At 38.9% G+C, this 25,697-nt stretch overlaps 1 protein-coding gene across 3 annotated transcripts in view; it reads right to left on the bottom strand.

Moving 5' to 3' along the window:
* PHF21B (PHD finger protein 21B) overlaps positions 1–25,697 on the bottom strand; it is a 133,903-nt gene that overhangs the window by 35,290 nt on the left and 72,916 nt on the right. For all 3 annotated transcript variants that reach the window (XM_063153927.1, XM_063153929.1, XM_063153928.1), the window contains one exon: positions 975–1,067. In XM_063153927.1, the coding sequence (XP_063009997.1) occupies positions 975–1,067 (93 nt within the window). The remainder of the gene's footprint in view (positions 1–974; positions 1,068–25,697) is intronic.

The following is a 25,697-nucleotide window of genomic DNA, read 5'->3' on the forward strand; positions in this document are numbered from 1 at the left end:
GCCTGTCACCTATGGTGACAAAAGGAGGTTAGTGGCCAGCCTGGTCAGTGACCAAGTCTGATGAATAAAAGAATAAAAGCTGATGACATGGACTGTGACTGGATTTAATTCTGCATGATTTCCAGCTCCTACTGGAAGATAATATGCGCCTCTTTAATTTCCAAAATAATTTTTTATTAGGTGCTTGTTTTCACAACACTACAAGGAAGAAGATGTTTTTACCATAACACCTGTGTGGTATCACATGGCCTTGCTTCCGGGAATTTTTATATTTCCATCTGAAGTTTCCAGTTTTCCCGGACCAGAGCAGCGAGAGCCACAGTGGGAGAAATATATTTATACTTAATAATCATTAATGTGAACAGCAAACCATAGAATTGCAGCAAAATGCCTATTGAAAATGACATCCAAAATTTTTGAGAAAGAGGATTGAAATGGGGAATAAAGTGCATAGTTATAGAAACAGTGATTGGCGTTCAGAAAAGAAGACATTTTGAAACATTTTAAAAAACAGTGAGTGCAACTCTCCTTTCACTCTTGCTCAGAGAATCTTTACTCAATCTGGCACCTGGGTTAGCTGGTTACAAAACTTTGTATTGGGATAGACAAGACTAATAAGTCAGTGAAACAGAACATGGGGTTAAATCTTGAACAGGAAGGTTAACACTTACACCAGTTCTTTTAATTACAGAATTGCAGATTTTCACTTCTTTGGTTTGTGATTCAACTTTAAGGCATAAATTTACATTTCACATTCATATGTATTTTGCTCTCCCACGATGAATCTGCATTACATTTTATAGCTTTTCATTGTGCCATCAGTACACACCCAGAAGAATTATTTTTTTCATGGACTGAAGAAAAACACAACTCTGCAAAATCAGTGTGCTGATTCACCCAGGCCTGGGCAGTAGGCAGAAGCAGAGAATATGTGCAAAATGACACAACCCCCTCTTTGAAAGTGTATTTTGTACCTGAGGTAGCACTGCTGGTCCTTGTCCTGCCAACCTCTGCAAGGAGCTGACCTGAGGAACCTTAATGGGCACTGCAGTGATAGTTCCCAAAGTCTGTTGGAAGAAAAACATTTGAACACAGCTTAAAACAATTGTAAAGGTTTCCCAGGCAGAATCTCTCTGTTCCCTTCCAGCTCTTTTTTTTTCCTTCTCAGCTGCCCTGGCTGGAGGCTCTCTAGGAGGCACCAAACTGTTTTCAAAATAGATCTGAAATGCACCACAGTGATGTGTATTGGTACAATGATGCATTTCATGGTAGCCAGGGTCACAAAGAGATATTTGCTGTGCCTCAGGAAATAGTAAATACTGAATTATTAAAATGGAAAGCTGCCTATAAATCTACTACAGCACACAACATTCAGCTGACACCCATTTGGGCCAACACAGCATTTATTACTATCCATGCTTATTTTTGTTACTCACCCTTTTCTTAGTTGAACACCAAATTTATTCAAAGCTTATTTAAGATAGGATGGAACAAGCAGATAACTTATAAATTTATGATTGGGCCACACATGTAAAGAAGACAGTTAACTTTTCCCATTCAATGTCTTTCATCCCTGATTTCACTTCACCAAATCATGGACTGGCTTGGATTGGAAGGGACCTTAAAGATCACCCAATTTCACCCCCAACATGGGCAGGGGCACTTTCCACCAGACCAGGTTGCTCCAAGTCCCATCCAATATGGCCTTGGACATTTCCAGGGATGGGGAAGACACAGCTTCTAACCAAAAGTTCTAAAAATACTTTGGTTAACTGGCCAATATTCTTAAGGCAAAGTTTTGTAACTTTCATCTAGCATTTTGTTATCACTGTTGGGATGATACAGAAATAAAAGCAAGCATATGACTGTCATTATAACAGCAAGAGACACTTAGTCACCAAACAGAAAATCTTACCAGGCTGTTAGAAATAGCTAATAAGGAGAAAAATATAGATTCAACTGAATTTCTCTAAATTTAACTGTGGATCACAGCCAGCAAGATAAAATATGCTATTATTACCTCAATCTGGTAATGAAATTTGTCAGTAGAAAAGAAACTATAACATAATCAGCTCAAGGAAAGTGAAACTGTGTCATATCCATACTGATATGTTCTCCTCAGACCTCACCCACAGAGTGGCAAAACAGTCTATTTCATTCTGTCTCCAGTGTTTGATAAGAAATAACAAGTGTATTCAGGCAGAATATTCTTAATAAACTTCTCCTACAGCATTTATATTTTTACCTCTACTACTCCTGTCAGAGACATTTGGGGGTGTGATGCTGCATATTCAGGAAAGATTAACATTTGAAAATTTGCCTATTAAAACAACAAGGAGAGCTGAACAGTTATAAACATGCAAGACAATTTTTCTTGAGTACTCATGGATTACCAGTGCCCTGGATTATCCATGGAAAAATATACTCCATTAAAATTCTGTCTCAAGCCAAGAGAAGGGGGGCAGAGAGAGCAGCATTTCCATCCCTGGATGATAAAAGAAGTAAGTTGCACCTTCCTTTAGAAATTAGGGATCTGGCAGCAGGGAGAGGAACAGAAGGGGGTATTTCTGCCACAGTTTCCTTATAGGGTGATACAGGGACTAAAAATAAGGGGAAGGATCTGATTAAACAACTTCATTGCCCTCACACATCAACAAGAATACCATGATGAACCACTGCAGTCTGGGGAGAAGGAGAAATTGAGCTGGCACCTGCTGCTGTGGGCATTTATTAGACTTATCACAACTTCCTGCTTAATATTGGCATAAACTGTAATCAATTCAGCCAGATTCAGATTTTTTAGGGTAAATACCAAAGTGAACTTTCCAACTCATGCTACAGAAAGCTTATCACAAGTAGGATCTATATTTTCCTACTGTCCCAAATGAGATTTCTTTCACCACCAGTGATGTCCAAGGTCTACTTGGAAGTACCAGGGGCATCACTACTTCTCCTGGGCTGCATAGATACCCTCTACAGAAAGTTAAAACAAAAAGTTCTGCCTTCTGGAAAGTTGTACTTTAAAGGCTGCTGCCTCTGACCTTGCAAACACACATTCTGATATTCCTACAGGTACACAAGGATTTGCAAAGATTTCCAAACTGGACAACAAAATACACGGTGGTTGGCATGGTGGTGTTCAGTCCAAGGCTACACTTGATGATCTTGGATGTCTTTTCCAACCTTAATGATTCTGTGATGCCATTAAAATACAAAGAGCTGACACTGAATGAAATTGGAAATTGATTATAAAGATAAGAGTCAAATTACTGAGATGTTAAGTAAGATAGAGTTATCAATTGTTAAGATACACAGTAAACTCCATGTCTGAGAAAAAAAGCTCTTCTCTTGTATTACCTTAAATATCTCCAGGAAATAAAATCCAACCAAGTATCCAGAACAGAATGAATGTCTGTCCTGTGAGGAAGGAGGTCATGTCAGCCCCTGGGTGCCTCACTGGGCCAATTATGGTTCAGGTTTCAAAACAGTGAATGATTGAGACAAAAGAAATGAGAGAACAAACAAGAAACACCACAAAACTACTCTGCACTGTTTCCTCAGCTTCACTGGAAGGCAGAGTCAGGAGGAATCATCTGTCGGTAGCGGAGAAAGGAACTACTGTCACTTCTGTCACCTGCACTTTCAAAAATTTAATCAGATTTATTTTCCTGAAGGAGCAGTTCTGCAGCAAACACAAAAGTACAAAACCAAATAATGGCACTCTTAAGTTATGAAATTTTCAGTGACAAAGATGCAACCTTCCCTTTACAAATGATTTTATAGTAAGGATCTGTCATTGAATATTCAAGGAAACAATCTCAGTATAGAAATCATATAGCCAAGGAAAAAAATCAGAACTTCAATTTCATGTTAATATCAGCACTACAGTATGTTCAGATAGAGAGAGATGTAAGAATCTATTTTATTTTTCACTATTTACATTGTTTTGTTATTCCTTCCCAGCTTGGGCAATAAATGGCGCCAGCTACTCAAGAATTCAATGACCTCTGTACTTTTCCTGTAACACATTTCATCTCTTATGTTTGCTGAGGTCAGTATTATTGTCTCCCTTTTAGTGATTAAAAAAATCTAGATTTAGAGGTGAAATGATAATGGTCAGAGCTAGACTTTGTGCAGGTGGAAATTCCAGTGTTCAATCCATGTGACTGATTAACTTCATCTCATCCATGCATGGAGACCTCCATCCAAATGGCCTAATTTTTAGGCAGACCAGGATGTTTCCATGATGACAGGTGAAAGAAGTGAAGTATGAAACAGGGAACCCCAGTTGTGCTCTCTGCAATGAAGGAGGTGCCAGAATGGGTGGGTGGGCAGTTTGTCTCTGGGTACAATTTACACTGCTTTGTTCTTGTTCAAGTTGTACATAAACAAGAAAATAAATGGGAAATAAAAACACAAGTGTCTTTATCTGATGCCTTTGGCCACACAATGAGAGCTGGACAAATTTCCCATGGCTCAGGCTATGACATATCAAATCCTGTTCACACTCCCCTTCATACATCAGCTCAAGCTGGGCCCTCAGCTTCAGGAGGTAACTAATCAAGATATCTCCCCAACAAACAGAAAAATAAACTTTTGTTCCTCCTGTTAGCAGAGCCACCTGTTTTCATGCCCTGACTGTCCAGGCCATGGTGAGACTGATAGAGCAAAGACTTGCCACTCACTAATTCCACACTATCGTTTTTATCCATGGGGACCTTTTTCTTTTCTCCTTCTTCTTTTCCAGTTTATCCAAAGAGCAGGGTTGTGCACATTCTTATAAACTCCTAATTAACAAGCTGAAAAGACATTTTTTCTGGAAATGCTTGACCTTTAAGCATTTTGTATGGATTTATTGATACAATCAGAAACAATAATTTAAAAGACTATTTTAGGAGTGCCGAATAGCAGCACTTTTGTAAAGATAAATGAATTTCTTATTTCTACATTTACAGCTCTAAGCATTTTAATGAAAAGGTCCATAAAAGTCAAAGATATTTCTGAATCTCTCCTTTGTCTAGGGCTTTTCTGGTGACTCCCTGAAACATCTATAATGTGAAGGGATGGGGAAGTGAAAAGCCAAATTTCACTTTGCCTCAGGTTTGATTGTATGCATTTAAATCAGACATTACTTTATACAGTTGGGGTTTTTTTCGAATAAGAACAAATACATCCAATATATTTTCTACTGTCTAATTCACTAAACTTTACATCCAGAAGCATTTTGGGAGTTCAGGATCTTTTGCTAACTCTCACCTGAACCTCCAGCCCTGGACTGGGACAGAAAGCTCAACCACTCCATCCCTCAGCTCAGAGTTACTGGATAATGAACATGTGTGACTGGGACACAAGACATTTCCCAGCTCCTGTCTCCAGCCACCTCCACGGGCAGACAGGGATCTGGCATGTCAGGGACATGGTTTTATTCAGCAATCCACAGGTGCTCTCAGACAGGAATGCAGCAGGCCCACTGTGGAGGGGACCTGCAATCCCTGTTGGGTAAATGTCATCCAGCAGCACCTTCCAAAGGGTCGCATTCAAATTGCAAAAAGAAGTGAAGGGATCCAAAGGAAATCATCCTTTTCACTGGCCAGTTTATTCACTAAAATAACAGGAATAACTTAAAATAGGAAAACCAGCCCAAGTCCCCAAACAAGAGGACACAGTTGCATAAAAAGAAAAATAAACAACAAAAAACAGTTCCTCCCATTCAACCAAAAGAAAATGAAAAATTTAAGAGATACTGCCAAGTGCAGTTATTAAGGATGATGACTTATCACTGCCATTTCTATTAATGCCCTGCATTGTAACCAACAGGAGTTGGATTCAATGATCCTTGTGGGTCCCTTTCAACTCAAAATATTCTGTGAACCTCCTATGATTCTCCTGCAATAAATCAACTCCATCCCAGGATAAAGGCTCTCAAAGACAACTGAGGTATAGAAGTGTGAGGAGAGTAGCAAGTGGAAGACATGAAAAGTGAAACAAAGAAGTATGGCATGGGCAGAGAATAAGAATTCAAAGCATGAAGTCTAGAGATGCTCAGAGGATAAAAGAATGCTGCAGTGGAAACAAAGATGAAACTACATTATCAGTGATCAGACTAAGGGCCATACATTCAGTTTCCAGCTATTATGTTATGACTTATTTAGTCAATGCCTGAGTTTTCAAATCTAGGACCATTTGTGATTTAAACAAGCTTTTGCCTTTCAGTCCTGAATGAATACACACACACATACATATATGTATGTATCTACATATTGTATCTCTATTGAAAAATATTTGCATTTTACTGAGTTTGGGTACCTACATTTGTCAAACCATTGCTATGGTCATTTTGAATAGTAAATTGCCTTCCCTCCTCCTTTAGATGTAGTAACAAATGCTTAAGGACTTATTGCTACAATTAATTATCTGTACAAACTCATTGCAGAGCTTGTGTCCATGAGCAGTTTAAGATTACATCACAGATGTAAAGCTGTTAGGAGACATAACTGTTCTCCCACTCCAGAATTACACCAGGATAAAATCACTCCAGTCAATCACTAAAGAGAATCAGACTCAACCAGCAACAGAAGGTTAAAGACACATTCAGTTCTACAGCACGTTACCAAAATAAGAGTTTAACTCTGGAACATATGGGTTTGTTGTATCTCAGCTGAACAGTTCAATTATTTGAGCTCAACTGACACTACATTGCTGGATTATTTGCAAATTATTTTATACTGACATCAATACTGCAGTACAAATACTGTGTTCCTGCAATGAATTATGGAAATACTAATCTTCTTTTTAAAGAACATATGCATCTTTTTAAGATCTAGGTCTTCTTCGTGTTGAACCTAAGCTATTAAAAAAAATCTTTTTGTCTGTTATGTGTTCAATATTGGCAACAACAGTTTTACAGAATGGATTTTTAATGTGCTAGTGACAGGGGAACAGATTGCTATGGCAACAGCAAAGACGAAAATTCTTAACCTGAATGGATCATCGCTGAAGTAATTGCAGGGGTTTTTTACCCATTCTACATCCATTTTACAACTTGAATGCTGCATTCAACATTAAGCTTGCTTTATATAAATGCCAAGCACTGTGCGCAGCCTCCAAGTTGATTTGACCTAAAACTTGCTGCCCCTTTCCTCACAAATCCTGGATAACTGCTGTTCTCTAGCTCGCCTGAACATCTGAATATGATCATGTTTTCAGAGTCCACCAATAAAAGCAACAGGCCTTTGGACAGAACTTTGATGCTCCTCTAAGACATGTTCAGATACACATTTTTTCTTTCCTTCTAGACTCAACTTGCATAAAAATCAATGGCAATAATTATTCATTCTCCAAAATCTGGTGAAATCACTTTGCATGGTATTTCCAATAAACTGATGGAATAAGGTATCAGTTTCACATTTCATGGTATTCTAAAGAGGCTGTTACTTCAGATACATATTTTGTGTAAACAGTAATTTAATTGGAATTTCATAGAAATGTAAAGGTTTACAGGTTTTAAAAGTTTTTGTTCTCCCCACTTCCTTTCCCTTTACTCAGAATTCATTAATCATGTTTGCATATGCAATTTATGATTGTTATGAAGTAGACAATTGAAAACATATGTCCTGTTGCTTTTTCAAAACATCAATATTTTTGAAACTATCCTTTCTTTGGGCACCAAAAATACTATTTAAAACAACTTTCCTTACAGCCAATTATTAATGACTTGGACTTTTGTCCTGGAACAGCTCTCTCTGCATGGGGGTAGGCACAAGCAGTAGGAGGCAAAGCATCACCTTAAATTCCACACCTGCTTTGAAAACCAAATTCTTAGTTATTGCTGAGGTTTTTGTACTCATCCCTTTCATCACCACTCATTTGCAAGGAAGCCCAAGGTGGTAACATATCTCATGTAGGTATCAGAAGAGAATATGCAGAGATGAAGCAAGCAATGTTCTGCTTTTCCTGTGTTTCTCAGGCTTTCCAGAGAATAAATAAATAAACAATATTAAATTAATATTTAATATTCAATATAATAAATAAAAATATTATTATATGAATTATATTAATATAACAAATAAACCAAATTTATCTCTGCTTTTACCATGGGATTTTCAAACCACTACCTATACTTCTTGCCACTTGCACATTGCCATCTGGGTGGACTGAAAAATACAAACTCTGAACACACTGTAGGTATGTTTTCTGGAAAAAGGAAAACACAATGAATACAGCCCACATTTTTCCCTGTTCCAGAAATCCCATTGATTACTTACACAAGGAGACATCTGTGCCAAATGCCTATTCCTAAACACAATTTGCACCATAGTATTTACTGGTCAGTAGCTTTTTTCTAATGCACCATTTTTCAATCAAAAGATTTATAAAATATTTCTAAATATATTATAAAAATATTTTTATATATAAGTATAAATTATTTTTATTACGATTTTTCCACGGGCATTAGACCACACTCCGAATTTCTGCATCAAAATAAAATAAAAAAGAAAAAAAGAAAGTTTGGGTGTGCTAAATGCATTAGCATGCACATACCTGTTCTGTGATTTGTAGCCTTATTCAGAAACCATATTTAACTAATTAAATCTCCACCTCCTGCACAAATGAGCATAATGCCAATGAGTTGAAGCAAGACTCAGCATCTGTGATCACACCTATAGTCTCTTGCTCAGATGATTCATAAAAGGTTTTCTGTTTAACTACTCAGCTGTTCCAGGTTGATCTGGTTTTTAATGACTAATGTTTTCAAATTACTTAGTCTGCATTCACAGTTTGCAGAAATATTCCCAAGTAAAGGGAAAATGTATGAACAGTGTCACACAAAGCAGTTTCACACCTCTCCCTCAAGTGAGCTCAGGCAGGAGTGAAAATCTCCAACAGACCCAGCAGCTACTGAAGCACCACTGTCCTACCACAGCTGCAGGATGTGAAGATTACAGTATGAAAACATCCTTTTTAAAAGAAAATATAGCAGTAATAATAACAACAACAAAAACCACTAGTAGCTTGCCAAGCCTATTGTACAGTCATTAGGAAAATAGTGAAAGACATGCTAGTGATATAGATTAATTCTTCTGGTACAAATAAAGCTTCTCTAGACCTGACTTCAGTGGAGATGTTCCAAACTCACACATTTGACAATGCTCATAGAATTTGCTGAGAAATACTGTGTTATTAAGGCTTATAAACTTAAACTTACTGAAGTGTAAACACGTCATGATATGCCAAGATATAAATTAATTCTGCATGTAATAACTTCTAAATTCATGTAATAACTTCTAAATTCAAAACCAATTTCTGGATTCAGGCTAGAAGAATGAGAGTTAGAGCTCATATTCCTCAAGACTTGACAATTCTGAGCCATCATAGCGATGGTTCAAAGCCACTTACTCTGGCTTTGAAACCCACTCAAATCCATAAATACAGCAGAAACCTGGAGCTTTTTATCTTCTCATACTGATTAGGGAGTTTGGGCAGTCCTTTTCTAGCAATAATAACAAATGCAATATCTAATTTCCCATATTACAGGAAAGGTTAAACACTACATGTTGACAGAATATGGAGGATTGGCTTATATTGTGAAAAGTCAAGTGTGAGGGAAAATAATATAATGCTTCACCCTAAAAAAAAAGTGAAAACACCAAATTGGTTTGTGGGGTTTCATTAGAGCAAATGCTAACTAATTACCATACACAGTCTTCTAAAATCATAGTATCCCTGAAGCATTTTTGTCAAATTTCTACAGTATTCTTATTACTGCTAGTCTACAATATCCTTCTTTAAAAAAATCTTAGTGTACTAAGAGATTATTCAAAGAAAAATTAATATTATATTAAATTAAACAATGCTGACTTGTGGGTTTATTTCACACCCAGAAGGATAGTAAATATTTCAGGTAAAACCCTTAAATCATCATTACCAGTTCAGCAAACTACAGGAAGCACAATGTTGCTTTAGTTCTATCAAAGCTGTCATTCACATTCTGGTATTACCTATTCAGTCACTGCTATTGCAGTGATCCTGCAAATAAAAAGAAACACATCTCCAACCCAGGCAGTCTCATTGCTTGATTCAGTGAGGGATGCAACAATCAAATTGTTTGCAATATCCTACATGTGCAAATTTGATGACACAAGTCATTGAACTGGGGTTGTAATAAAATAAAACAAGAAAAAGAGGCTAAATAAATGTCTTTAATAAAGATCTCATGGAGAAAACCCCCCACACAAACAATCATACCCATTAACAAAATGCCTTGCACAAAAGCAGAGGGGATGGTCTTGCCTTAACTTGTCAAATCTCCAAGGACAATATTTAGCCAAAGAATTAAAACAGTCAAAAGATTAAGACCCCAGCATAGAAAAGCAGGGAAATATGAACTCATACATGGATATGACTAATGTTGTTGAAGACATTGAATTATATACATGTTAACTCAGGGTTATGCTCAAATAGAGGATAAACTTGAAATAGTTTTCTGAAATCACTGATATTGATGCCTGATTGTAAGATCAACAAAAAGAATTTTGGTTTGTCTTACCTTGCCTGGTGCCTGCCTTATTTTAAAAGGGTTTATATTTCAGTTTTCATAATGACAAAAATCCAATTCCAATGCAAGTCTTTCTACTCAAGAGGACAAAAACACGACTCAAGACCACAGCATACCATCTGCACAAGAATTGTCTGCACAGAAGAAACATCAAGCCCAAGAGTGATTTAAAAGCAGCCAAAGAAGAAACAGGCTCATGATAAGTAAAAGTAACCAGTCTTTTCCCACCCATACACACATATATGAGTATCAAAAACACACCCTATAGCTTTTAACAGGCATCCGCCAACACTCTGTCCTTGTCACTGATGGAAACTGAAATATATCTGTCTTGCCATTCAGCTATTCTCTAAATTTAGAGATGAACAAATTTGGTTAAATTTGGATCAGGCACTTTGTGACTCACATTACCCTCCAAGTTGGCAGTCCTTCACATGTCACACAAAAAGGCCATTTAACATAGTGCACAATCCCACTCCTGAAGAGGCGCTGCCCACAGTCAAAGCAAGGGATACAAAAACACCCCGTTAAAAGGCAGGAAACCCATCCAAGCCACTCTTATATGAACAGCAAAACAGTGCCTGTGGGTTGAAATATGCATTCAAAGAACCAAATTTTTTAACTAGTGCAAACAGAATCCATCACTTGGAGCACAACTCTCTTGTCAGGGAGGGTCTGTCCTTCTCCATACGAATATCTCCACACACAGATTACTTCCTTCTCTCTCTCACACACACAAACACTTTTAATTGCTTATTGTGTAGCAATTTAACTTGAATTTTAATGAAATGGCTGTGATGTGAGGAAAAGAGAACAACTAAACCCTAGCATCAATAAGTACTAATAAATATTAATATAACATAAACACCACTTATATTGCGAAGTGAAACAAGTTTATTATCTACTCATTAAATCCATAGATGAAATAGAATTACTGCCTTTATTACTGTCAGGAGTTACTTCTAAGATAGTTCTATTTACTACTTGAGTATCCATCAGCACTCTGTGTTTACAGCATCTACTGTCTCACTCATCTCTCTCACCAACCCCTCCACATTTATACGTGAAATAGCTGAAGATCAGTATTTCCTGATACATTTTTCCAATCAATTTCAATATAGACATAAATGCACATTGTGAGATTAGCAGCAGACCAATTGCCAAATCCTGATATACTTAGAACACCAATAGGAGATCTTATCATGCCTGTATTTACAATATGAACATTGAAAGAGGAAAATACAGAATTTGCAGTCTGGTATCAAACAGATTCCTGCAAATTATTCAACTATGTCACAAACTCTGAACATAATGGGAAAACCTCACCTTTAAACTATAAATGGAACTAAGACATTTAGCAATATTCCAAAGCCTTTCATTTCCTTAAGTGGTGCCTTTTATTAAAGTAATGGCATGTGTAGAATAAGTAGACCTATTTATGCATCCCGTAATTTAGAAAAATACCTAGGAGATGACTTCTCCAGCCCCAAAGCTGATCATCTTTCACTATTACAAACTGCACTTCAAGTTTGAATCACACAGTCCTCAAATTTTCTATCCATCCCCTCACATTCTTGGTCCTCCATTTTAAATAGAAATAACTTGAAAATTCTGACATTTTCAGGAATGCTTGACTGATAATTTCTGTGAAGCACAGACAGCCTCCAATTACAATGAAATAGCTACAGTGTATTATCATTTTTAGAGCGTTCTTTGCAATTCTGAAGTGAATCAAAGCTCTCCACGGGAGCTACTCTGATTAACGTCAAAACAATCGTGCTACAAACCCTCAGCATCAGAATAAGGGACTCAGAATTTTGTTTGTATGGATAATATATAAAGATGTATGAAAATACCACAGAAACTTCCATAAGGGGCCTGCCTATATATTCACAGAATCACAGAATTCCAGGAAGGGTTGGGTTGGAAAAGACCTTTAAAGCTCACCCCATCCTACCTCCTGCCATGGGCAGAGACACCTTCCACAGACCAGGCTGCTCCCAGCCCCATCCAGCCTGGCCTTGGGCACTTCCAAGGATACTGCAGCCAGAGCTCCTCTGGGCAACCTGAGCCAGTGCCTCACCCACCCTTATGGGGGAAAATTTCTTCCCAGTATCTCATCTAACCCTCTGTCAGTTTGAAGCCATTGTCCCTTGTCCTGTCACTCCACACCCCTGTCCAAACTCTGTCTTCACCTTCCTTGTTGGTTCCTTCAGACAATTAAGTCCCTGCAAAGCTTCTCTTCTTCAGGCTGAGCAATCTGGATTCTCCCTGGGTTTCATCACAGCAGAGCTGCTCCATCCCTCTGATCATCTTGGTGCCTCCTCTGGACTTGCTCCAGCAGCTCCAGGTCCTTCCTGTGCTGGGTTCCTGGGCTGGAGGCAGCTCTGCAGGTGAGATCTCACCTGAGCAGGGCAGAGGGGCAGAAAACCCCCCTCCCCTGCTGCCCATGCTTCTACATTTTTATCTTCCTAAATTTTAAGACTTTATTTTATAGGCATTTAGAATTGCTCCCAAGAAAAGGCATAAAATTGGAGCAATTGCATTTCCCTCCTTTAACCTGGTCTCTTCTGTTTGGTTCTCTATAGACAGGACAATGAAGTACTTCTGGTTATAAGGAAATACAAACACACTGACAGCTCCATCATTCTTCTGCAGGACCAGGAACCACTGACAAAACTAAAGCAGTTTTCAGTTAATCTCCTTTTGCTTGTGTTGCTCAGTTGAGACACTTCTCAGACACTCACAGGAAGAAAATCCATTCCACAAATACTTAGCAGCATGTCCATTCCTACACCCCACTGCACATGGATCTGCACATGGGATGTTCAGTGACACAAATGCTAAGACAACAACCATTGTCTGGTCTCCAGAAACTGGGACTCCCAATTATTCCCTTCTGGAGGCCAAAGAATCAGTGACTAAACCATCCCTCAACTTTGGAGGCATTACAATAAAAATGCACCCCAAAGTTAGGGTGAGAAAAGCCTCTTTCTCACAAGCCTTTGCATTCTTATGTTAATTCCCTGTGAGTTGTGGTGTCCCATTGGCCCTGCCCCCTGTCCAGCCCCTATTTCCATTTTTGTATGTCTGCTCGACTGTTCTCCCTTCCCTGAATCCCCATTGGCCCTGATTTGTCACATTGCTCTGCCCAGTCAATCCCCAAAGGCTCTCACTGTTTTTAACCACACCTTGCACCATTTTGCCCCACTCCCATTGGACCCTGATCCTCTGAACCATCCCCTCTTATCCCACATATAATCCTGGACCCTCAGCCCATCTGGGTTCTTGTCTCTAAACTGTGTTAAAAGTGGTATCCTGTTTTCAATAAATCATCATTTGGATCCCCAAACAAGAACCCATCCTGACACCATTCCTTATCAACCCCATATTCCCTGGTCATTCATTTTCTTCCAGCAGGGTGTTTGTTTGCCAGTTCCCACAGAAATAGATTTGGAAAAGTTGCTCTTAGATTTTTACAACAAAGTATCTGACAGTCAGTGTAAGTCCACTTTTACCTACCCTTTCCTGCTGAATATTCTGCTGCCTTCATTGAAAATTTTTGGCTGGGTAATGAATACTATATAGGGCCTGATGAGGTCTTATTCAGTTCCTGAATTTTGTCTTTTCAGTCTTTATTCAGTCTTTGGGTGTCTGAACCCTAATGCAGACCAAATGGGAATGCAGATTGAGCAGAAAAGAAATCCACATGCTTTGGATGCATTGACACATACGGGATATTTTAAAAGGAAGCCATTTATCATCAGGAAGCATAAGTGCTTATTGTGAGTCTGACATTTAAATATACCATCAACAGCAACCAGCATTGAGAAATGGTTTAATTAACCTGAAAGGATGTAATTTTATGCTATTTAGCAAGAAATACAAATTTTAAAGTGCTTTTATGCTGTATATATCAGAGTGGTAAGGCCAAATCCTGCTGTTAGATACCCACATTTAAATATGGAGTAAATTAATGAACCTCCCTTAATGAACCTGCAACTAAGAGGGTGCAGATACAAGCAGAATCTCTCACACACACTCTATAACCCACTTCCTAAAATTACCATGTTCTTTAGAACATTCTAATGGTAGAGTTAAAACTTGGGCCCCAATGGCAAGAACTGATCACTGGATGGTGAGTGGAATGGTAAATCCTTGGAGTTCCTACTCTCTGGGTGGTTTTCTTCATTATTATTCTGTCCTGGGGTGACTTTATTATGCTTGTATCCTCATTCATCTGTTCGGCCCAGAAATAAGTTTTGCACCTTTAAGATGGTTCTGAGAGCAAGGAGGAGCGAGAAAAAGTGCAGAGTTTGTTTTCAGGAACTGCACTTGCTCCATCCTGCTCCTGGATTGTGTTGTCTGTGGACAGACAGACAGCAGGACAGGGCTCTCCTTTGCTTTAGTTAGTTTTTGGCTAGCTGAGGCAGAGAAGTTCCCTGGACTGTGGTTTTTCTTTTCCTTGGGCCTGTTTAACCCTGCTCTGCACAGAACACCCAGCAGAGCACCGGCAGCTCCAGCTGTGGGCACCGGGCCGGGCCTGGGCCGGGGCATTTCCAGCCCTGGAGGGACTGACAGAGACTGAGTGAGCTGAGCTGCAGCCCATGGAGGGGCCTCCTGAGTTTGGCATCTCTTTGGAGCAGCAAGAGGTTTTATTGTTTAATAGTGTCCATTTTTTTTCTTGTGCTGGTGAATGCTTTGCCTGTTAAATAAACAAGTTTTTTCCATTTTTCTCCAAGGAAATATTTCCCTGAACCACTTAGATGAGGGGCCACTTGAATCTGCTTTCAAGAGGAACCCTTTTGGAGGTTTTTCTCTCAAATTTGCCCTAAACCAAGACATAATTTAATTTGGCTAGGTCACCTTTCCTCTATTTTCACGTATCTCCTGAAGGTACACTCTAATAGGATCATACTTCAGAATTCCTCCAGAGTTACAACAACTTTGTGCCCATGATGGCATGGTCAGTACTTACCTGTTCAAAATCTCCACATCCCTGCTTTTCTGTGGAGTTTTCTCCTCTGTTGTTACTTTGAACAGAACACTGTTACCACTCCAGGTTGCTCTCATAGACCAGCAAAAGCAGAAAGCTCGGAGTCCTGATAAGGCCCCAGCAGGAAACCCAGCCTTGTTTCACATTTGAGGAAACCATAAAACCCAGAACAATATATGGAACATCAATGGGAACTGTTACCCACACAGAGCAGTCATTGCTCTGTTCCTCCAGGACAGACATCCAGAATCCAACCAGTGACCGATAAAACAAAGCTCAAGTAAGCCCCCAACAAATCTCTTCAATATCTTGAAATTCATCAGCCATCCCTGACCAACACAGATCTAAAGAAAAATACAACTGAGCAGCAGTAGTAACACACAGTAAGAGCAGGAGCCATGGACTTCAGAAACACAACAATTTTGGCAATCACAGATAACCTGGCACGTGTCTGATGCCAGAGAGATGCCAACATGACCAAGGCTCTCATAACCCATAGAAAAATGTCTTTATTTTCCCTCCCTTAGATCTGTGTGGAGCCTCTGGATTGTTCTTTTATCCTTGTGCTCAGTAGTTATCATTTCCACCTGCATTTCAGCACATGGATTTACATGGATAAGGAACAATAAGTATGAGGCAGAGGTACACAGAGCTACAGCAAAGGCTAAATGGGGCCATGGCATGATCCAAGGACTTGTTGGACAGTTCTCATTCCCAAGGATGCCTTGTGCAGCGTGGACATGTCTGAGGCATTTTCAAAGTTACCAAAAAGGCCTGTAGTGTGGCTGCCAATACAGAGATCCTGCCTAAGGCAGCCCTCGTGAGCTTCCTATGGAGAAGCACAAAGGGATCAGCGTAAGTGGATCCTTTATTTTTCAGTTTTCCCACAGTAAAACACGGAATAATAATGCCTTAGTCATACTAACTCCATATTGTGAGGATAAATTAACCAGTGCCACATTTTCAGGCACTGTAGTAATATGAATTCTAAAAAAAAAAAAAGCTATATATAGCCACATAACCAATACAGGTAAATACCTCTATAAATAAAACCTTTAAGTACTGCTGCAATACAAATAATAAATAACAACCAAAGAGGACTTAGTCATATGCACAGGCAGATTTACAGTTATGGAGGAAGTACTTTTACAAAGAGCATAGTGAAGCATATAAAGTAGGATGGTGAAGAGAAATGTAATAAATCATTCTACAAATACATTATTCTGAAAAATGGCCATTGTAGGTAAGAGTATGTTCCTAAAGTTCTGGGATGCATTTTTTTTTTCTGGTAAATTGAATATACAGATAACTAACAGGTATAAATGAGCATCCTCCCACATGTATAAAAGCCACATTTCCTGAAAAAATAAATGGATACCTGTGTTGTGTGCTCAGTCTAAACAGGGACACAAGTAGTTCTGTGAGCTGTGGAGTTAATGAAGTATTTGTGGACAGTTTACTATCTTACCAAGAGTTTATAGCACTATAAATCCTCATACTGCATTTTGCTTTGAAAGAAGCCCTCTGTATAGAAAAGCCCTGGGACACAAGAGTACATGTGCATGGGGAAACTCCCAAATTTCCTCCAGCTGACCCAGGAAATACATGTGTGGGAAGGGAAGCACAAAGAGGGGCAGGAGGCAGGTTTGATTCTGTTTGTGGAGTCCTGAAGGACAGCGAGCCAGGGCCTTTTCTTTACAAGGCAGATTGTTCAAGCACAGAAGATGGGACTTCGTCCTTCAGCAAAGCAATTTCAGATCTTGCTTTCAGTCAGGAAATTGTGGTGAGGATAGGAAAGGGTAAATACCACATAAATATCATTGCAATAAAAATAAAATTTGAGAGGCTTATATCAAAATCTCTTTATACCAAAGTATGTTGCAGGTACAGGCATACCACTACCTACCCAGTAGCTCCAGGCCATTCTCTCTACACAATTCTAGCAATTCTCTGAAGGCAAAGCACACCTATCATGTATACGTCACATGCCAGCAAAATTCAGCTTATGCCAGCAAAATTCTGCTTTGGCCAACATAACTTGCTCCAGACCTTCCAAATGAAGCTCCATTTCTTGCAGTGGGAGCAAGGGCTGCACCCATGATATCCCTGGCTGTACCCTTTCCTCAGTGCAGCTCTGTCAGTCATGTCCTCACACATGGGATTGGCACTGGAAGGCTGCCAGGGAATAGTGTGGATCACCACTGATTCCTGCAGCTCACCACTCCCAGTGCTTACACATCTCAATCCTTTTTAATCTCACAATGCATCCTGCTTCTAATAAACCATGTGATATGTATCTAAACAATCCTTTAGCATTGTTATGCATGTATTTACGTAGATACTTTTCCCCATGCAGATATGGCTTCCATTAAGTCAACAGCATTGCAAAATCACTTTAAAAATTGGCTGGGTAAACAACAGCCTAAAATGAAAGTGATGACTTGCTGCTGCCCAAATGAACTTTTTGTAACAACCTTACATTTAATCCTATCTGTATTTGAAAGTTCTGTATCTAGACAGTGTTTGATGCCCTATTTTTTTCTGCTGAGTTTCATTTAGCATTTCATTCTTCTTGCTAGATACCACATGACATGACCATATACACATCCTGATCCTTTAAATACTTCCAAGCACTGTTCAGACACTCATAGCATTACATTTCATGCCCTTGCCCTTTCCCTCACTTTGCAGATGCAGAAGAAGCTACACTACACCAATAATCTCAGTTACAAATGTCAGATTGTCATTTTAGCCCAGTTTGCAGAGATCTGTTATCCTCCATCTTACAAACTACATACACTCCTCTTGAAAAAAAACCCAAACAACTTTACTGAGCAGTAATAACACTACAAAAGAACCTCAAAAGAAGGCATAGTAATGAAATTTCCATCCAACTCTACAGTGCTTGTAGCTAAGGTTTTACTACATTGATTCATTATAACATTCCAGAAACAATCAAGATACTGAGCATGAAGCAAGAACAGATTTTTTTTATTTTCCTAGAAAAATAAATTTTGCAAAACAAGGTTAATTTGGGTAGAGGAGGGATAAATAACACGCAATCTGGCGCTAAGCTTGATGACAGTTTAGGACTAATGGCCAGCTTGCATTTTTTGTTTTTGAAATTCAATATTTCTTATTGCTTCTATCCATGCTTGCTGACTAATCTCAAAAAGATAAAACTATGACAGTCCTCTGATTAGAAACCTGCCATTCCTCAGCTTCTTCCTTTATAAATTACAAACATAATCAGAGCTAATTAAATCACAAAACGACAAGTTTTCAACTACAAGTTGAAAGCTTGCTATGTGAAGACATCTCTAAGTAAAAATACTAGAGCTTTTTCTCTAGCAAGACCAAGGCAAACCGCAAATGCTGGCCAACATACCCATGCCATTCCAACAGCTTTTGAAATGAAGCTGCTCCTTGCAAGGAAAAGTTGCAATGGCAGGACCAACACTCTTTCAGGTTTGAGAGCAGGCTCAATACAGCACTGAGCCCAGCATGCCTGGGGATGTGCAAGGTGGGACTGGGACCCATTTGCCCTTTTGAAAGGATAAATGGGAAGGAGCATGGAATATTCAGCACCACAGCAGCTTAGAAACTCTTCCTCCAACAGCCCTTGAAGAAGTGAAAAGTTTGCAGCCAAATGTTCTAACTCACATTGCTCTCCAGCACCTGGGACTGTTGCTTCACTATTTGGTCTAAACACATTAAATTATATTTCAAGCTTCTTCTCTCACTGCTTTGATTATTTTCTTCCAATGGCTTCTGACAGTGACAGTAAAAGACAGTCCTTCACAAAATTATAGACTGTTGTAATATTGAAACTATTATCTTTCATATTATTATCATTTATATAGTTATTTTCTGGGATTCTAAGAAATATCTACTAGGATATCATCAAGTATATTTTCAGTAAAGCATAAACAATACCTTCTAAAAAGGAAATTACCTAGCATGAGATACAAAATGGATATTCAAAAGCCAATTCCCCAGACAAATACCTTACTGTAACAGCTAAAGAGAACACTGTTTCTCCAGAAAACCTGACAGGACAATTTGGTTTTTAAAGAGGCTGGATGTGCTTTCCATTTGTTAGTGGATGCAGTAGATGAGGGTCATGCCCCAGATGTTTAGGAAGAGGCTTCCTGGGTATTAGTAGCAGTAGTAGTAGTAGTATAATCATCCAAGCTAACTTTTCTCCATAGCACCATTTAAACTCTCAGTTCTCTGTTTTTCTTAAGAGTTGTTCTTTTATATTGCTACAGAGTGGCTATTCCATCATCTGTAATAGGAATATTTTGATTATGAGCTTGCTATAGGATCTCTGGCAAGATTCTTATTTGAGATTTCTGTAGGTACTGTGAAGATGCATATGGTAAATAATAGTGTGTGCACAAAATGCTCACTTTTGAAAAGGAAAAAAACCCACTTTTATAAAGTTGCTGCATTTTGAGTAATCTTGGGAGCTTTTCTTATTATTGCCATTCAGGCAAGCTAGGTGTATGTGGAAAAAATATGCCGGTTCAAGCCTGTTTTGATACCTTTAATTATTAAACATCTTGTCAACTAGAGTTGACATCAAAGGCACTTAATCCTGCAAGCAGTTCTGCCCATGTTTAACTTTATCCACTGACCATACCTTTGGACTCCAATGCAATTACATTTATGAACAGCCTTTGGGAAACTGATGGACTGCTGTTAAAGCCCATAAGAGTTTTGCTGTCAACTTTGCTTGTTTAAAATATGATGTGTGTATAGAAGTGTGTGTGTGTGTGTATAAAGTGATAGACATGCTTAGTTCTTTCCAGAATCATATATGAAAACCTTACTACTGGGCATAAAGTAGAAACCTTGTATCACAAAACTTAAGTGATTTCTAGGAAAATATATCCTGTCTTACCTTTAAATCCATCATGCACTTTAAGATTAGAAAGGCTTAGTGGAAATATATGTGTGCTCTGGGAACTATAGTTTTTGTGTTTATATGAAATCACAAGCATATGCTTTACTAGAGATATTAGCTTCAGATTTTAATATACAGAAATTACTTATTTTTGGTCAAAGGTTGGACTCAGTGATCTTTAAGGTCTTTTCCAACCTTACTGAATCTGTGGTTCTGTGATTCTAATGTCAGCATTACTCTAGCAATTGTGACTTTGTAGAAATTGTTTTGAGTTTTCTTCATTTTTGTCTTTGCCTTTTGTTCTCCATTATCCTGACAATCATCCCAAGGAAGCATAGGCAATTGTTCTCTATGCTGTTGTGTGTCATAGAAGTTTTGAAGAGAAAAGAGCTTTCTCTGATGAAGTGTCTTTTAAAGTTTGTTCTCAGACACGAACGTGTGGGTTACTGAATAAAAAAACTTCTCACAGAAACACTCAGTATTACTCTGATTTCATATTTTCACTTAAATTTCTAATAAGTAATATTCTTGTGGTATTAGTACAGCTTTACTTTGTTCTCAGACAGTTCAGCAACAGAAAACACCTAAGCAAATAAAAGTTCTTGACTCCAAAAGACAGAGTATCCTTGGTAGCTCAGTGGAAACAACAACAACAAATTAAGTAGAAGTAGATTATGACTTTCTTGACTAACTTCAACAGCAACTAATTACTTTTTGTCTTGTTTCAAAGGAGCAAATTAGTGGAGAAGTACAAAAGCAGAAATTCTGTAAACAAGCAAACAAAAATTCACTATTCAAACCACCATTCATCCCTTCCTCACTGTTCTCCCAACAAGAATTAACAGTGGGTCAGTTTTGGGTCTTTGCATGTGATGCATGTTAACATTTCTCCTAACAACCTCACAATTCTGTCTATTCATGTGCATGCCACCAAAAGAGCTAAGGAAATAAAGATTACTGCTTGTTCCAGTCTAAGTTGTGATAAATATGAAATGCTTGTAAAACTGGAAAAATTTTCATTTGAATATAGGATTTGTGGCTTTTCTAAGTAAATACAAGGAAAACATTATGTCCTTGGGAGAGGCTTGCAAAGACCAATTGTTACATCTGTTACCTTCTGAGGGTGCAATGTTATACTAAGTTCATTTAAATAACTGAAAATTTTAGAAACTAAATATGGAAGTATATAAAGAGGATCGGGTACTTAAAATTAGCTTCCAAAATAGAGGTACATTTAGGGAAAAGCAGCAACAGCATCTCTTCTGTGTCTCTTTTGTTAATTTTCTAAAATGCACCTATCAAACTTTAAAACAATCCCTTTAATCAAACTGTGTTAATTAAGAGATGAGTTTTTTTCATCTCTTTGTGTTTTTTTCCTTTGTAACAGCCATTTTTACATTATAACCCTGAGAAGATGTTGGTAAAGGAGTGTTGACAAGAAACAGATTATGATATGAGAGATTAAAATAATCCTTAACAAAATATACACCTGCTGTATTCTATTTCTGCCAGATTAATTAAAAGAATAATCTGAGTTTTTAAAGAGAAATAAAATTCACATTTTGAGAATCAGTCAGCATAACATATTATCAGATACTTTTGGAGTTATGAACAATAAAATACTAAGCAAGCTTTGGACACTGCAGCAGAAAACACGTGCTGATACAATGGAAGAGCCAAAAGAGAGGAAAAGAAAAGAAAAATAATTTTTGCTATAAATGCTGGAAAGCAGGTCTCTGCTTCTCATCCACAGCATAATAGGACACACAATACACCAATTTTGAAGCAGCATCTTTTCAATAGCAACATGACTTTCATTTTCACTGCAGGATGCCACAGGCAGTCCAGAGTTTGAAATATGTATGCTGGTCACATGCAAACATGCCACAATGTGCTGGAAATCTGCCACTTGTTTATGATTTCCCATCTTGTACGTGGCAGGATCTCAACTATTCAAAGCAGAGTTAATGTTTTTTTCCATATGTATCAAAATAACTCTGGCCTTCCTATTTATTAGTGCATGTAAGCCTTGTCCCCATCCCCTCCTTTCCAGCTAGGTCTGTGTTGTAAAGGTTTATAGGTAAGAAGGTAGCTGTCCCACAGTTTTAGCCTCAAATTTGATTACTCCAATGCTACTTCTGCTATCACAAACCACAAATCATTCTGTTTAGTGAACGAAGCAATGGAAAGAGCAAAGGGAGAAACTGTTTGCAGGTGGCTGTGCTGCTGTGACCCACACACTGTGTGCAGTGGGGCACATGTGCACACACACAGCACTGCTCCTGGTGCTGGCTTTGTCTCCTTCATTGTCACCTTGCTGCACTTTACATCATGCCTTCAAACCCTTACTGATCTGATGTCAACATTACTTCACACATGCATCTCAAATAGGAACACGGTCATGCTCCACAAGGGAGGAATTCTCAGCTCCTGGCTGCTGTCTGCCACAGAAGTGATTTAAAACAAGCACACACCTTTCAGCAAACCTTCATGTTTTCCTAGTAAAATATGAGATCTGTTTAAAAGGGACCTAAATTCACTGTCCATCACATTTATATTTTAACACCTACACGCTGTAGATAGAACCCTCAGTCCATTAATCTTTCCAGAATGATGCTCTGACAAAGCAGTCTGGTTGTGAAAAGCTGCAACAGTTTACAGAGCAATATCATTTTTTTTCCCTTAGTGGCCCCATGGCTATGAGAAAACACTTGGCATAACCCTGAGAGTTTACTTAGCTTGCAGAACACTGGGAATCCACTTTCAAACCAAAATTATGTCTCTGTCAATAATATAACATTCCACACTAATCTAATGCCATGCATGCAAACCAGCTGAACAGACTTCTCCAGCAATGAGAGCCATGGCCTCTCTTCATTTACCCAATAGTCGCAATAAAATTCTCTTAAACAACAGAATATTTAATATTCAGAGAGCGACAACACACAAACTCACCGTAAACACAGACACCAGCTATGGCACTTTAGTACATTGTCTGAGGATTTTGGTTCAATCCTATGAATTTCCATGTATTTCTCCTGTATTTCCAAATTGCTACTTATATACATGGCTGATCCTGCCCGATCTGAACCTTAGGTCATGGGCCAGCCATCCTCATAACTTCACACACTGAAACAAAGAAATGAGCAGGGCTAGAGCCAGGCACATGTGTGCGCACAGGCACCCAGAGGAGTTTGGGCAGTGCTTATGGAGGCAGAAGGCTTCATAGTCTGTATTTTATCCCTGCAATCCCATAAAGAATGGTTCCTTTTGCATTTATGCCTTGGGCACCAGGTTACCTGTGCCCAAGGAGAAGACATTGAAACAGGTTCTCATACAAACAAAAACGAAAAGATTGCATGCAAAGATTTTATGCGCTGTTTCCAAAAATGCTGCGCTTCATGTCAAGGCGTTCAAGACGTGCAACCAAGGAGGAGGAAGAGGAGTAAAAGGAGGAAGAGGAGGTGGAGGGAAGGGTTTTAAAGAAGGTTGGGCAGTTCCTCCTGCCAATTGCTGGTAAATGACCTGTCAGCTTGATGCAAACGCTCTGCCCAGCTTGGGCGGCGACAGGGGTGGGGAGAAAGGAGGGGAGGGGGATGGAATTTCTCGACAGAGACATTTTTAATGACCCCCAGGGAGAGGTCACCGTGGCTGACGTGAGGTACCCGGGGGCAGGCAGCCTTCCTCCTCCTCCTCCAGTCCCCCTGCCCTTTCCTAAAGGAAGCCCCCAAAAGCACGATTAATAAACAAGGAAGTAGCGACTATTTGACTAACTAACTAACACTCGAGTGTTAGTTTTTGTAAGAAGAATTAAAGAATTTAAAAAATAGCAGAAGAAAATGTGGGAGTCAATGGAAACAGCCTTTCCAGGGCTGGAGTGTCAGCCAAAGGAAGATGAGTGTTAAACACGGGCAGGAAGGTTTGTGTGTGCTGAAGTACAATCTCAGCATTTAGTTTGTCGGGGTTTTTTTTACAGCTTCTTTTGTCTGTTGGTTTCATCTCCTTTCTTTTTCTTTTTCCTTTTCTTTGACAACTTCCTGCCTGCCTGTCATTAGAAGTAAGAATGTATTTCTTTGTCTCTGTCAGATCTTAGTTAATTAGCCATCACTGCGGCAGGCTCAAGGATTTAAATTCAAAGTGAAACTCATTCTAATCAAAACTGCAGCAAACTGGGGGTTTTGTTTGACTTTAACCTGAGAGTCAGTTATTGTATCACTGATGTACATATTGCATTACCAGCTGAGTGCTTTCAGCATCCCTCTATCAGTGTGAAATATTTAATCGGCACAAGGATCCAATCAGCACAGCAGAGGGGAAGCTGGTGTGTGCATTAATTTACTTCAACTGAAAAGCAGTAAAGCAGGTCAGAAACATATAACCTCCTCCCTTTCCCCCTCCTCCTTCCCCTCCCAAACAAATACACAGCACATCAGAGGAGTTTTGTCAGGGGGAGGGGGGAGGGATTGAAAGCCACCCTTTATGAATCCAGATAGGACAGTCAGACAATAAATTAGTCACTCCTGCCAAAGAATGACAAACACTGCCTGAAACAGAAGAGGGGAACAATGCACAACACCACCACCACCCCCAGACATGCCCCCCAAAATCCCTTCTCCAATTAATTACATTGTGTAATTGTTTGGTTTTTAGTCTTTGACTATTTTAAAGCTGAATGATTACCCCTTCTGTGTATGACATTGATCAGAAGGAAAGCACATGCCAGGAAATATTGAAACAGTCTTTCTATTAAGGTGCAAAACAGCTTTTGATTTTCTAACCTGCCACATTCTCCAGGAAAGGCTTCCATTAACATTACTAGTATTAAAAATCTGGTTTAGAAGCATTCACAAGCTCTTCTGCACATCAGCAATTTTATACACAGCAGTGCACAACAGCCAAACTTTTCCCACTTCTAATTCTACCCTTGTATTTTTTTTCAAAGACAGTAAAGTTCCTTGTCTCCTTGGCATCATAATGAGAATACCAACATGCCATTTTCTTTCACAAGGGATCACATACAACCTGAATGTTACATGAACAAATTTGTTCAATCCTCCAAGCAAAACCATCGTGCAGAAATGTGATGGCAGACGATGATTAAAGTTGCATCAAAAACATCCACCCCAGCTTGTTAGTGGGAGTGACCAAGCTCTCATTGTGGTTGCTCTCCAGGACAGGGCAGCAATAAAGAATTAATTAACAGATTTATGCAAAAAGAGAATTTTCCAAGCTGGTAA

This window comes from Melospiza melodia, chromosome 4 (assembly GCF_035770615.1).
Source record: "Melospiza melodia melodia isolate bMelMel2 chromosome 4, bMelMel2.pri, whole genome shotgun sequence".
NCBI lineage: Eukaryota > Metazoa > Chordata > Aves > Passeriformes > Passerellidae > Melospiza > Melospiza melodia.